Below are 13,288 nucleotides of genomic sequence, written 5' to 3' on the forward strand. Positions count from 1 at the left end.
TCACACAGAGCGACCGCATGCTACCTGCCTTAAAAGATGAAGTAAACAAGTGACTGGCAAAGAAAGTCAAACATTTACCAAGTACAAGAGACCCACATATTTTTTCTCTAGAGCTGGCAGGCCGAACTGGAGCTGAAACACCAGTGACCATTGGACCATTTGGAATTTGACAGGTAGCCAGATCTCCAATAGTTTTACTGGCATGCTAGATGTTCAACTTTGTTCACCAGTAATCGTGCAGCGTGAGAGGTGTACTGCGTAATCAGTGTGTGTGATCCTGTGGGCTGGGAGCTGCTGCCCGGTGACTTATCTGAACCAGTATGGTTTGGGTTTTTTTGTGCCACAAACTAAACAATGAGATGACAGAAAGCTGCATAGGACTGTGAAGTAGGGCATTGGTTCTCAGTGGAATTGGGAGTAGCCCTTTCATATTATTATTAGTCCTTGGATTCAGTGTAGAATATACTGCTTATTGCCACTTTTACGGCTTAAAAAGTAAAAGTATAATATAGTATTTATCCCGAGGGGAACTGCTCTGCAGCAGTTGTAGTACAAAGTAGTAAAGAGTGCATAGCCCACATGGGTTCGATCCAAGGAGTCATGACAAGGAAACCAACATTTCTTAGTAGCAAAATATGAGAGACGACAGGGACTGTGTGGCCGTGTGTTTAGGATACACCACCGCACACACAAAACAATTTTCTAATTTAAAAACATGATGGAAACCAGTTTAAACATTAACTGACTACTCCTCACTCTCAATTTTACTTTCAATTTCAACTGAAACAGACTGTCGTACCCTAAAGAGAAGTGTAAAACCCACAGCGCAGTGTGAAGTACAGCTCCTCTGACTTTAGATGTTAGGCAAAACCAAAGCCAGCATAATGAGATGCTTTTTTCAAAGAAAACGACTGAACATTGTTGCGTATAACCCCAGCCCATGTGTCATGAGTCATCACAACCACTGTTTAAGGGCACACTAGAATAGTTGAGATAATCCTTCTGAGGAAACTCTGTAGCTTTCAACCTAAATCAGTGGACTCGTGTATTGAGACAAATGACACACTGCTTAAGAGAAGAATCTGGCCTCTGTGGTAAATTAGATTATCACCCAATTGACAGAGCGGAGGATGTGGAGGGTTTGAGAGAAAGAGTGGTGAGCGTAATGAAATGCATGGTGCTATCGCTCAAAGCCCTTACATGACACTGAGCATGCTAAACATGGAGTCCCACAGGCACAGGCAGAGCTGCACACTTTTATTTGTGTCAAAACATAAGCCTGACTGTCTCTCCAGCTCGGGAAAATGCAAAAATCATTAGTAGTGATCTCTTTGGACTAAGCAACTAAAAACAATGCCTCCTGGTGATATTTTACCATATTTGCTGCCTCGTAAACTTAAAGTCACTACAGGCAGTCACATGTTTTCTGACTCCCAATAATAACAGGGGAAAAATTGTAACCAAGAAAGCAAGACATGAAAAATTGGCATCTCTGGCACCATTTCATTCATTATTCATACAATTTACAATTTATTTTCTTAAGATAAAACAACAAATATCACTTTCACAAACATGAGCCCCTCGCGAATTGGCAGTCTGCACTTACAGATGAAATCCCTGGCCTTACTTTCAAAGAAGCATCAAGTTTTCGCAGTGAAACTCTTCTTGTGAACCAAATCATCATGAAACAACTCAACACTGTAGGGGTGAAACAGTTAGATGATTCATAAATCAATCAATCAACAGAAAAATTTGGGTTTCCTGCTGCTCTGGGAACATGTGAGGGACATTGTTTTATATTAAAGTGCAAAAAAGATTCATTGATATTAATAATAATTGTTATATTAAAAAAAACCTTTTTCAGTTGATCTGTATGTTTGCCTTTTTGTTGTGTCCATATAGATGTAGTGGTTGGCTCACCGGTTGGATGATGGGGGAGCTTTCTGTTTAGCAGTGCAAAAGCCCCCAAGGGAAAAATTTCCCCCACTACACTTCATTTTCCCCCACTGTGGGGGTTGGTGTCAGAGCAAACTTGGTGACTACAGACATGGAGGATGAGTCTCCTTTTACTAAAAGGCCTCCATTGTGTTGCCACAGTGACAAAGCAGTTTTGCAGGTTCCACCTTTACCTCTCCTACCCCGCCCCCCCCCCTCCCCCCTCCTCCCACCTAACCAGCCTAACTTTATGTGAGCATGCTCTCTAAACTTCCTCATTACCGGTGGTTTCATTCATTCATTCTCGTGCAGGTGCTGCTGCCAAGTTATTTCATGACTCGGGGGGAGCCACAGGGCTATCAGTGCTGCAGACAGACAAAGCTGGATAACGACTTTAAGGTGGCCAACAGGTAGTAGACAGATAAGGCGCACACACACACACACACACACACACACACACACACACACACACACTCTGCCTGACCTGGATATGTCACAAAAAGCACCAGCTGATTTGCTTCAACAGCTTTTCTGCCAGGATCATTCTCCTGACATAGCAGCCTGTCCTTTATAATTAAAACCTGAGGATGAGTGTGTTTTTCTATGATCAAACCTAATTGTTTCATGTTTATATGTAGGGACACAATTACATCGTAATTTAAAAGTGTATAAAATTATAACAGGTGCATGAAAATCTGTAAATAATATGATGTGAAATGTGAATTTTGCACTGCAACTGTCACAAACACTAAAAGCTATTTGGTATGCAATAAATAAAGATACTGTTTCATATAAGGGCAATCAGGATAAAAGTCATTCAGCATATGACTCATGACAGTTTCCAATGTGTGCTGCTCACCATAAAGGCATTAAAACCACTGGTGCTAAAGTGTGCCACTTAATTTGCTGTTGCATGATCATCAACGCCTTTTTATGCAGATGGAGATGATGTCAGACCTTTCCAAACGTTTAGATCTCCCTGTCAGTACTACAGCGTGACAGTGCTATCTAAGGCCTATCCTGAGCTCTCATAATCAGCTTACCAGGTTGAACACCGTCTCCACAATGTCTCGGTTGGAAACTTCCCCAACTTCCACCAGGCCAGCGAGCACGGCGAATTTCATCCTTATCCCCCTGATAGGCACTCCGGGGTTGAGCGCCATGGCGCCTGATCTCCCGTCCTTTCCATCACCTGTCTGCGCAGCGCCCGCTGTCTCCTCGCTAGCCATTGCTAAGGAAGGGACGGGACAGGTGGTGTTCACAGGTAAGGCACCTGTTCACCTCCGACGGGTGACAGTGCAGCCGATGTCGGGGAGGAGAAAGAGGGATCTATCTCCCCTCGAGCTGAGTTGTTGACAGTCTACAGGCACACAGAACACACGTTTTACTCCCCATCCAAGTAGTTTAGCGAAAGTAGGCAAGAAAAGGCGTGAAGATAGTGTGTTAGCCGTTTATAGCGCGAGACTGGAAATGTCACCACTGAACTAACGTTACTCCTCTCCCCTGCTCCGTAACTTGATCCCAGACGGATGGATTAATGCCGTTAAAAGCCGCGAGGAAGTGTCCCGCAGGTAACGAGGGGGGGACGCAGGTGTAGCAGAGCTCACCCTTTACCTGTTTCCTCCTCCGCTCGGTCAAACGGCAAACGAGGATACAGTGACTTCAGTATCTCCGTACAGCAGTGAAGTTGCTAGTGTTACTGAGTCCAGACACTTGACAGGTAGCGCGCTTGGCACAAGCCAAAACTCACAAACTGGAAAAGGAGGGGTAAGTCCGTGAAGCAGCTCCGGCGGAAGTCGACGAAGGACATATGTCCGCTCCGTCCTCTCCGGCAAACTCCTCAGACTTGCCTAAATGTCAGCGTTACCCCAGCTGCGGCGCATTCTCTTCCTGATTTACCCCGGTAGCTTCAGCTCGTCACCGCCATGACAGTGTAGCCCTTGAGTGAATGGCGCATGCGCGGTCGGGAGCTGAGTCTGTTGAGCTCATTGGCAGGTGTGCCGCTCAGGTGGCTTTTTAGCACGACACGATGGGACTCTGTTAAAATCAACAGAGCGTCCGTATTTATTCAGGTACAGCGAGTTGTGTTTAATCATCCTGACAGGGAAGTAAAGTACTGTACTTGAGTACAGTTTTCACATACATGACCTTTATTCGAGTATTTCCATTTTCTGCTTCTTTATACTCCTCCACTGCACGTGCTTGCACTTTTTACCCCACTATATTTTTCACACATAGCCTTTTTACTTTTTACATTAAAAATACAATATGCAGGCTTGTATAATATACGGTACTATACCACTGAGCTCCACATTGACAAACTAGCCTACTGCTTTGAAATGCTCTTACATGTACTCCTAAGTGATAAAAACATAATAATGTAATTAATGTATGGGCTGAAAACAGGCATCGTAATTTTAGAAATATGGTAGAATCATGGGTGTAGATTTCAGGGGGACGCAGGGGACATGCACCCCTAAGTTTTTAGACCATGTGCACACACACACCCCCTCCCAAAAAAAACATAGAAGTAGCACATCACTTTTATTTAGACTTTAAATTAATGCAGAAAAGGGAAAAGGCACAATTTGTAGCATAAAAAAATCACTAGAATGCAAAAAAAGGAACAATAAAAACTGAACTCTTGGATAGAATATTACATTACAATATGAAAATCTAGGATATATTCACAAAATATTTAAACATACAAATATTCATTTCATTTATATCCATAACTGTTTATCCTGCTGGGGGTTGCAGGAGGGCAGGGTAAACCCTGGACAGGTGACATATAGAGACAGACATCCATTCACACTCACATTCACACCTACAGCCAGTTTAGAGTCACCAGTTAACCTGACGTGCATGTCTTTGGATTGTGGGAGGAAGCAGGAGAGCCTGGAGAAAACCCACGCTGACATGGGGGGAGCGTACAATCTCTGCACAGAAGGGCTCCCCCACCCTGGGCTACAACCCCCACCCCAGGTTCAAACCAGGAACCCTCTTGCTGTGAGGCGACAATGCTAACCACTGCACCGCCATGCTGCCCAAAAAATACAAATAAAGAGTACCATATAGCCTACTATATACACCAGACAAAAGCAGTAAGTGCAATGTGTATTGAGACAAAAAACACTAATATAAAGGGGTGACAAAAATTGCATTCGAGGAAATGAGATGGTTTAATAGTATAAGATGGTGGATAAAGTCTTGTTTTTATGAACAGCAGTGCTAATAGCATGAAATATGTTATTGCACATGGCAAAAAAAGTGAAGTTAGTGTGTCATGATGCAAAGACAGTCCTGCAGATGGTTAACAGATGACTTAAGTGTGTCATTAAAAAGAGTAATGCTCCACCCTGAGCAGCTGCAACAATAAAAACACTGTTCATCAACAGAAGTTAAAATCTAATGATTTAGTTGTAATCATATTTTAAAAGGGCCACCCTGCATTATGAGCAGTTAATATTATGTTGATAACACCTTTGTAGGTTTATTTTAGAAAAGCTTTTGCTATCGGCCTTTTAACTCGTAATGGAGTATTGTTACATCATACTGCTTCTACTTATGTAAAGGATCTGAAGACTTCTTTCATCAAGGCCCACCACAACTTAGAAAAAAAGTCTTTCAAGCTGACACACTCACATTAAAATTAACAGCCATAAATAAAGCAAAATGAATCAGAACTGCTTTCTGCCACTAATCTGAATTAAATGCAGCTCACTTGATCACTGAGGAACTTTTTGAAGTGGCAGTATGGTATTACAGTAAGGAACAGGGCCTTTTTGCATCAGTTAAGAAACTGACTGTGGTAGTTTTACCTTTACACTTCATAATAAATCCCAGAGGTGTCTGAGGATATTTAGGATAACTCTCATGTTGCCATGATACACGGCTACCACATGACAGAACAATAAACCCTTAACCAATAGTCTGTAGTAGATATATCATTTTAGTACAATGAAGATCATTCAGCAACTGTAGATGAAAATCACTCCCTAAGACATAACAGATGAAAAAATAGCATAAATAATAAATCAGTGCAGTACTGTAGCGTAGCCCCTGGAGGGAAACTTGTATCTTAGATATGTTGAACAAGCACCAGACAAAGCTTTGTGCTGGGAGAGAAAAAAAAAATCAGAAAGGAGGGTTGAATTGTATTTAGGACTTTGTTTTTGTGCAGCACAACAGCACATTGACAGATGTCTGCATCCTGAGGCACTGGAAGCCAAACATTAAAGCAAAGTGACAGCTCTGCTTTGCTTGCCTTTTCAAATCACCACCAACAACCCATGCCATGTGAGGTGTTTACATAGCTGAATAGATTAGACATCCCAGTTTCATGTCTATTATTGCATGAAGAGAAATCCAATTAAAACCCAACCTGTTAAATTATAATCCCTATGCTCTGTATTTAATAAACAATGCCGATCATTTAAAGTATTTGTCTTCTCCTTTCTCTGCTCATACTGTTGACTTCATATTTGCTCTGCTTCATATTTGCTGCAACTATGAGCGTTGTTGCCACAGCGGCAGCTGGCGTCACTGTTACCACTGACCTCCCAGTAAAGTGTATCTGAGCCCTCAGGGACCCTGGGAGTCATGGAAGCCAGCAGCACCGCCCATGAGACACAGGCAGGCCTCGTCTCTGATGTAATGACCTGAAAATCAACAGACTTGTTCACTGCAGCCCAAAGGTAGACCTTCTTAAATAAGGCCTTGAAAAGCTTTTACTGACCTTTGGGTGGAACACAGACGGTGCTTTATTATGTTTTTTTTAACTCGGCTCTATGGAGATAATGAGGCTCTAAGCTTGAGACTTTCTGTGGCATATTAAAGTTTTACTTTAATCAACTTTTGCTCTCCTCCTGCCATCCTGTTCGAAAGTTTCCATCTGGGCAGACAATCATCATTTCTGCAAATGATTTAGTGTCAAAGACAAGAGTTAAATCAATGAGCTTGAAAGAGCTTTACTTTTAGATTGTGTCAGATTAAAGCTTGCAGGATTCACTTTAAACACACAGAGAGCAGAAAAAGTACATTAATAATTACAAAAGAAAATTCTAAGCCAGCCATTAAGCCAACAATTTAATCTTGATACTTGTTCAAATAATGAAACCCAGATTTTAGATGAGATAAACACAAAAGAAGGCAAATGTAGATGTAATACAGCTGCAATGCTATAAGGAGCTCTGGGCCTTCAGGTGTTGTTGCTTTGTAAAGTCTCAAAACATTTTAAGGTGAAAAAAGTTAAATTAAAATAATAAAAATAGTCTGCTACATAGTTTAACCTCTCAAATTTACATTTTCAAAATATCCCTGCATGCACAGAGACGCGGTATTTATGAGGCTTTTATAACTGGTTTAGATATTAACATTAATAGTCTAAGGAATGTAGACACTATAGCACTCATAAGTATGCTTACTTTGATTGTATTTAGCAACAGACAAAATTCTTCCCTTTGTTATAATGACAGTTTGGGTGGGTAAGAAGCTACACACCCACGTGACGTATTCAGACGCCTAGAGACTGGTTCTGCCTGTTCAGAGATCAGGTTTTATAATACAAGTAATCCCGGTACCGTTACTGGTTATGGTTAAATTTAATCACAACTGAATAGTACTGAATTTATAACTTTGTAATGATTTACATACTTTTTTAATTTGTATAGTTTAAATTTCCTTATTTCAAATTCCTTGTAGACATTTTGTTTTTCAGTGTAAAAAACAGAATGTGTTGGAAATTCAGAAACAAATGGGATTTTTTTCTTTTTCTATATAATAATTTAATTCTAAACAAAGGTCAGTGGCTAATATCGAGAACTGTACCAATACCAGTGTTGCTTTTTTGTTAAAACTATTAATAAAAAATAAAATCAAATAATAAGCTATAGTTTACTCCTTGCTGTATAAAATGTGGATTGTTTGTCTGTGTGAATGAATAAAATGTAGGCTAAATTGCACATTTAGGTATTAAGTTGCTTATAAATTAAAGTCATTTCTTCCCAGACACAATTAAGAAAGTTATCATCATAGTAAAAGGCTCATGATATCAGAGCAGCCTTTGACCAGCAGAGGGCGCCTACAGAAGCTACAAAGACTCGCGAGAACAGACGATTCTCACAAACTCGTTCGGTCTCTTTATTTCTCGCGGTATTTCCTTCTTCCTCCTCTTTCACTCCCTGTAGCCAACATGGCAGTCGGCAAGAATAAGAGGCTGACCAAAGGCGGCAAAAAAGGTGCCAAAAAGAAGATGTAAGTAGGAAATTCTCACATCGCAACATGACAGAGGCTTTGTCCTTCACAATGGCGTCGGTTCGGTGCGAGAAATGTGAAGGATGAAGCCGATTTTAATCAGATGGCGCAGGGCTAGTGCTAGTCTCGTCACCGGCCTCTGTCTAAGTGGCGCTGGATGGAGTTGAAACATGCCGTGTCCCTAAAGTCTGCGCTGTGGTGTTCTGTCACAATTGCAGTTGATTAAATTTCATTTAAGAGATTCAGCTTATTTAAGCAGAAAGCTGTGCCAGTTTGGCCTTAGAGTTATCGGTAGTAAACGTTATTTGTTAACGGCTACTACATGTTAGCACGGATTTAGCTGAGCTTACTTATCAATATGGCAGCCAAACGCTACAATTGGATGACTGCCGGTCAGGATAATTGTGCTGTATGCCATAAATTAGCAATCCAGGTGTCTTAATTGTGTGGTCATGTAATGAAGGAAAGTGACACCGATGAATTAATAAGATGAACGTAAATCTTACATGGTTCCTGCTAGCCCGAGCAGTGTCCTTTGCAGTGCGTGCTTAGCTAGCATGCTAGCAGTGAGTCTGCTCTCTAGCCCACTGCTAGCTGCCCGGTTTGTTGGTTTAATTGTCATTTCTGCTCCACGAGTTTGTCCTAAGTGCTTGTGTCTCCCTCCTGCAGTGTGGACCCTTTCTCCAAGAAGGACTGGTATGATGTCAAGGCACCAGCCATGTTCAACATCCGCAATCTTGGCAAAACCTTGGTCACCAGGACTCAGGGAACCAGTAAGTCTACATAGTATAAATTCTTAACATGTAGCTGAATGTGTAATAACATTGAGCTGTCTCCCATACATTAGACTGACAGTAAATACAAGCTCCACATGTAGACTGTCAGAGTAAGGCCAAATGAGACTATCACAGTAAGAAATTTAGAGTTGAATTTTAAATCATGCTGTAAATGCACATGTTGACCTCTGTGCATACCCATGTGTTAGTTTTTCTTGGGTACCTGAGAATGTATGAAATTGACTTCAGAGACTGGCATTACTTTCAGTTCAGCAGGTGCTTGTTGTCTAACGTGTATGCATTATTCTTAACCATGTAAGGAATCGCCTCCGATGGTCTGAAGGGACGTGTGTTCGAGGTGAGCCTCGCTGACCTGCAGAACGACGAGGTGGCCTTCCGCAAGTTCAAGCTCATCACTGAGGATGTTCAGGGCAAGAACTGCCTCACCAACTTCCACGGTATGGACCTGACCCGCGACAAGATGTGCTCCATGGTCAAGAAATGGCAGGTAACTATCATGTTCACATGAACAGCATGTCATTCTGAAAATCACTGTAGTCAATGTGAGTTGAGGCAACAACACCAAATTGATAATAATTTGGCCTATATTTGTTCTGAAATGTTTGAGATTCAATATGTAGCCATGTTTACAAGCTGATCATTTCAGAATATAATGCTAATTGTCAGGTTTATATGCCTTAAATGAAAATGAAGGATGAATGCACCAACAACATGAGCTGATTTTATGAGCAGTTAAAGTGTTTAAATGAGGTTGAGCTGTGACTGGAGGGTCAGTTGGACTGCCTGGAAGAAGTTAACAGGAATTCTAGTTGATGTATCTACTTCTAGGTGCTTGATAACTTTCTTTCTTGTAATGTTAGAACTCAGAAGTTTTTGAATGTAGTTAAAGAGACCTCAGAAAAGAGCATGCATGGTTGTTTATGGTTGCGTGGAGAAACGCATAAATACTAAATTAATTTGTGCAATGGAGTCATTAGCGGTCACACTTTTTTTTAATTGTTTTTGTGAGTGGTGGAATTTAAGACCTTTTTAAGATCGTTGCAGTAAATGGGTGAAGGTGCAATATGTTATTTAAGAGAAATACTTGTTAGTCAGATGTACATTGTCTCAGAATTTGAGAACTGACTGAGGTTTGATTTTAGTGTGAGGACTTCTCCTAAAGGGCAGTAATCCCTGTTTCATGTAACCACGGTTCAACAGATGATTGCAGTATGCTCTGCAGAGTTTATGGACAATGTTTTTCAGTCTTACTCCTGAGGATAGTTTGATTTTATTTAGCTCCATGAACTTGGAAAAAAAGTTGAGTTATGTTGGTGTTTTGGTTGGGTTCCAGTCTCATATCTAAGTATCAATATAACATCTATCTTGCCCACCCCTAAAAGCAGCATTTGGGTAAAACAGTTTGTACTTGTGATAACTGGCGGAACAGTTACAGTCACTGGAATCAATACGTGGTTTTGGTTACAAAACTTTTGTGCTCGTGAAAATATGGAGGCATTATCGTAAATTATTATTCATCATCTTCTTCTTTTAATAATTTCACACATTCTACTTGCTAAAACTAGTTTGCTTCCTGAGGCATTAGATTTGGGTGTATACTAAACACTTAAGTGACCAAAACTGCAGTCTGGTGCAGAAGTTGTGAAAATATATCTTGTTTAAAATAACAAATGTGTTGAACAGGTTGAGGGAAAGTGAGTACTGCAGAAATTAGAATACGGGGACTATTTCAAACAGAAGTGGCAGTTTGAGACTGTTTGGGGTGACATTTTCACTGTGAAGTCTAACAAGGTTTGATTTGTTCTCTCCACTCAGACCATGATCGAAGCCCATGTGGATGTGAAGACCACAGATGGCTACCTTCTGCGCCTGTTCTGCGTGGGTTTCACAAAGAAGCGCACCAACCAGATCAGAAAGACCTCCTACGCTCAGCACCAGCAGGTCCGTCAGATTCGCAAGAAGATGATGGAGATCATGACCCGTGAGGTTCAGACCAATGACCTGAAGGAAGTTGTCAACAAGCTGTAAGTCATGGTGACCTTCTTCTGCCTCTGAGTGACATTTGTTCAGAGAATTTTTAATGACAACACAGATACATCTTTGAAACTTAATGGCAGAATTTAAAATGTAATTCTTTATTGCATGTTCAAGATGAGCGTCTGTCAGTGGTGGCTTAATTGCTCAATGTTATTAATGCCTGGCTGTTTTACTCATCTTGTCAGGATAATTGTATTTGTCCAGAGTATAGTTTATATTTATGTAACAAAGTGTCCTGGTGTTCACTGAACATGCCAGTTTATGCAGACTTTGTGAATCGTGATGACCGTTTGCATTAATGTGTTGTGTATTGTCATACTCTAGGATCCCTGACAGCGTTGGTAAGGACATTGAGAAGGCCTGCCAGTCCATCTACCCTCTACACGACGTCTACGTTCGCAAAGTCAAGATGCTTAAGAAGCCCAAGTTTGAGTGTAAGTGACTCTCAGCTACAACACTGGCCATGCCTGTGGATTTTTCTTTACCACCTCCTACGGGAACACATGATGACACTGTTTCGGTCCCAGATGATCACCTGATTAATATCTAATGATCAACTGATGTTCCCAAACAATAACATACAGTCTTCATGACTGTGTGGAAGGAGTGCAGCAATATGATTTCCAGATTAGGTTGAGTATGATGGATGAAATATTACAGTGTCATTGCTGTTTCCACTGTAAACAACCAGCTGATTTGCACTGTCCTGTGTGTGTTCCAGTGGGCAAACTGATGGAGCTCCACGGTGAGGGCGGTGCCGGCAGCGCTGCAAAGGCATCCGGTGATGACACTGGAGCCAAGGTGGAGAGGGCTGATGGCTATGAGCCCCCCATCCAGGAGACAGTTTAAAACACCCTGACAGATTTAATAAAAAATGTAAATGACCAACAAACTCCTGTTTTTCTTTCTGTCTTGTGTTTTTGTGCTTACAGGAAGAGAAGGAGCAGATTTTGTGCATGTTAGGAGGCACACACAATATAAACTTATACAAGCAATGGAATCAAATTGAATAGCCCTGCAGAACTTTGAAGCTTGTGTTCATTTGAGGCTGTCGTCCTAAACTTGTAATTGCACCATATTATATTACAAGGTGTTCCTATTTTGTACCCATATGGGATTTAAGGTGGTGTCTTAAATCCAATTTTATAAATATTAAGTCTAATAAGTCTCCAAATAGCCTAAAATTGAATTTCAATTGCCACAAACATTTTATGTAATTTCATTTATCCATCCTTTATTTTTTTGTGTTTGTGATCTAATTAAGCTCCTGTGCATTAACTCCCCTGAAACCTGGAGCCTTTGACAAGTATTTAAACCTTTGAACCCTGAGCAAATTGGTGGCATTTCTTTCAAAAACGAGAGAAAAAAAAAAGGCATTGAGCAACTTGGAGATGTCTCGCAAATTGAAAAAAAATGGAAAAATAATATATAAATAAATACTAAAAAAAAAAAAAATAAGGGAAAAGTAGAAAAAGCATAATATGATTTATTTAAATAAAAATATTTGGAAAATTACTTGACAAAAAGAAGGGAAAAGCTAGGGAAAAAAACTTTAATTTTATAATTATGTTACAGAACAATTTTTAAGCTCCCATTGCTGGTCATTTCCTTCTTTCAAATCTAACTTTTTTATTACTAAATTTCTCCACTAATTTCTTATTAATTTAGGTGGTCGTTTTTTTTCATTGTTCATTGCCTTCTTGCCTTCCATGTTCTAAAAAAATTAAGCAAATCTGCTCAGGTTTCACAGGGCTGAAGTTCAGATTTCAGATGTTATAACATTTTTAAACCTGCCACTGAAACCTACCGTCTTTTATTTTATACTTGCACTTACATGTTTACAAATGTAGATTAACCCAGCTAATAACCACATAAAACCTACTTAGGATTTGTTGAAAAATCTGTCTTAAATGTTAATTATATTTAAAGGGTCTTAAAAGCATTTTAAATTATCGATACCTGTAAACACCCTGGGACCAACTGACAATCTGTGCTAACTTCTTGGGAATATTCCATATAGTCTAAACTGCATTTGAGGTGATCACCTTCTACTTACTTCTAATATTTTGTAAATCCAGGGAAAATGAAAGTGTTAAAATCACGGATTCTAATAATAGTGAAGCAGGACAGAACTCAGCAGGGCCTCTGAGCCAGTAATCTGGTTGCAACATCCTTATTCCCCTGAAGTAGCCTGACCTCTATATGAACCTAATTCCATGTGATAAATAAACCGACTTATGAAGAAGACCATCTGCAGTTATTAA

At 40.3% G+C, this 13,288-nt stretch overlaps 2 protein-coding genes and 1 non-coding gene across 6 annotated transcripts in view; 2 read left to right on the plus strand and 1 right to left on the minus strand.

Moving 5' to 3' along the window:
* lrba (LPS responsive beige-like anchor protein) overlaps positions 1 to 3,869 on the minus strand; it is a 238,092-nt gene extending 234,223 nt beyond the window's left edge. For all 4 annotated transcript variants that reach the window (XM_049572340.1, XM_049572341.1, XM_049572339.1 and 1 more), the window contains exon 1: positions 2,979 to 3,869. In XM_049572340.1, coding sequence (XP_049428297.1) covers positions 2,979 to 3,164 — 186 coding nt within the window. In that variant the 5' untranslated portion in view covers positions 3,165 to 3,869. The remainder of the gene's footprint in view (positions 1 to 2,978) is intronic.
* Positions 3,870 to 8,062: 4,193 nt separating this feature from the next.
* On the plus strand, positions 8,063 to 11,916 carry rps3a (ribosomal protein S3A). The gene is made up of 6 exons (XM_049571058.1): positions 8,063 to 8,190; positions 8,860 to 8,963; positions 9,287 to 9,474; positions 10,803 to 11,011; positions 11,349 to 11,458; positions 11,746 to 11,916. The coding sequence occupies exons 1-6, from the start codon at positions 8,129 to 8,131 to the stop codon at positions 11,871 to 11,873; spliced, it is 801 nt and encodes a 266-aa protein (XP_049427015.1). The 5' UTR covers positions 8,063 to 8,128; the 3' UTR covers positions 11,874 to 11,916.
* Positions 11,523 to 11,589, plus strand: LOC125886670 (small nucleolar RNA SNORD73). The gene has a single exon (XR_007449080.1). It is a non-coding gene; the product is annotated as a small nucleolar RNA SNORD73 (small nucleolar RNA).
* Positions 11,917 to 13,288: the final 1,372 nt, after the last annotated feature.

Source organism: Epinephelus fuscoguttatus, linkage group LG3, assembly GCF_011397635.1.
Source record: "Epinephelus fuscoguttatus linkage group LG3, E.fuscoguttatus.final_Chr_v1".
Classification (NCBI taxonomy): Eukaryota; Metazoa; Chordata; class Actinopteri; order Perciformes; family Serranidae; genus Epinephelus; species Epinephelus fuscoguttatus.

Bases quoted from the DNA above. Each gene is read 5' to 3' on its own strand.
- rps3a (XM_049571058.1), top strand. From the start codon at position 8,129: ATGGCAGTCGGCAAGAATAAGAGGCTGACCAAAGGCGGCAAAAAAGGT. The intron at 8,964-9,286 runs GTAAGTCTACAT...TAACCATGTAAG, and splicing joins CACCAGGACTCAGGGAACCA to GAATCGCCTCCGATGGTCTG. The intron at 11,012-11,348 runs GTAAGTCATGGT...GTCATACTCTAG, and splicing joins AAGGAAGTTGTCAACAAGCT to GATCCCTGACAGCGTTGGTA.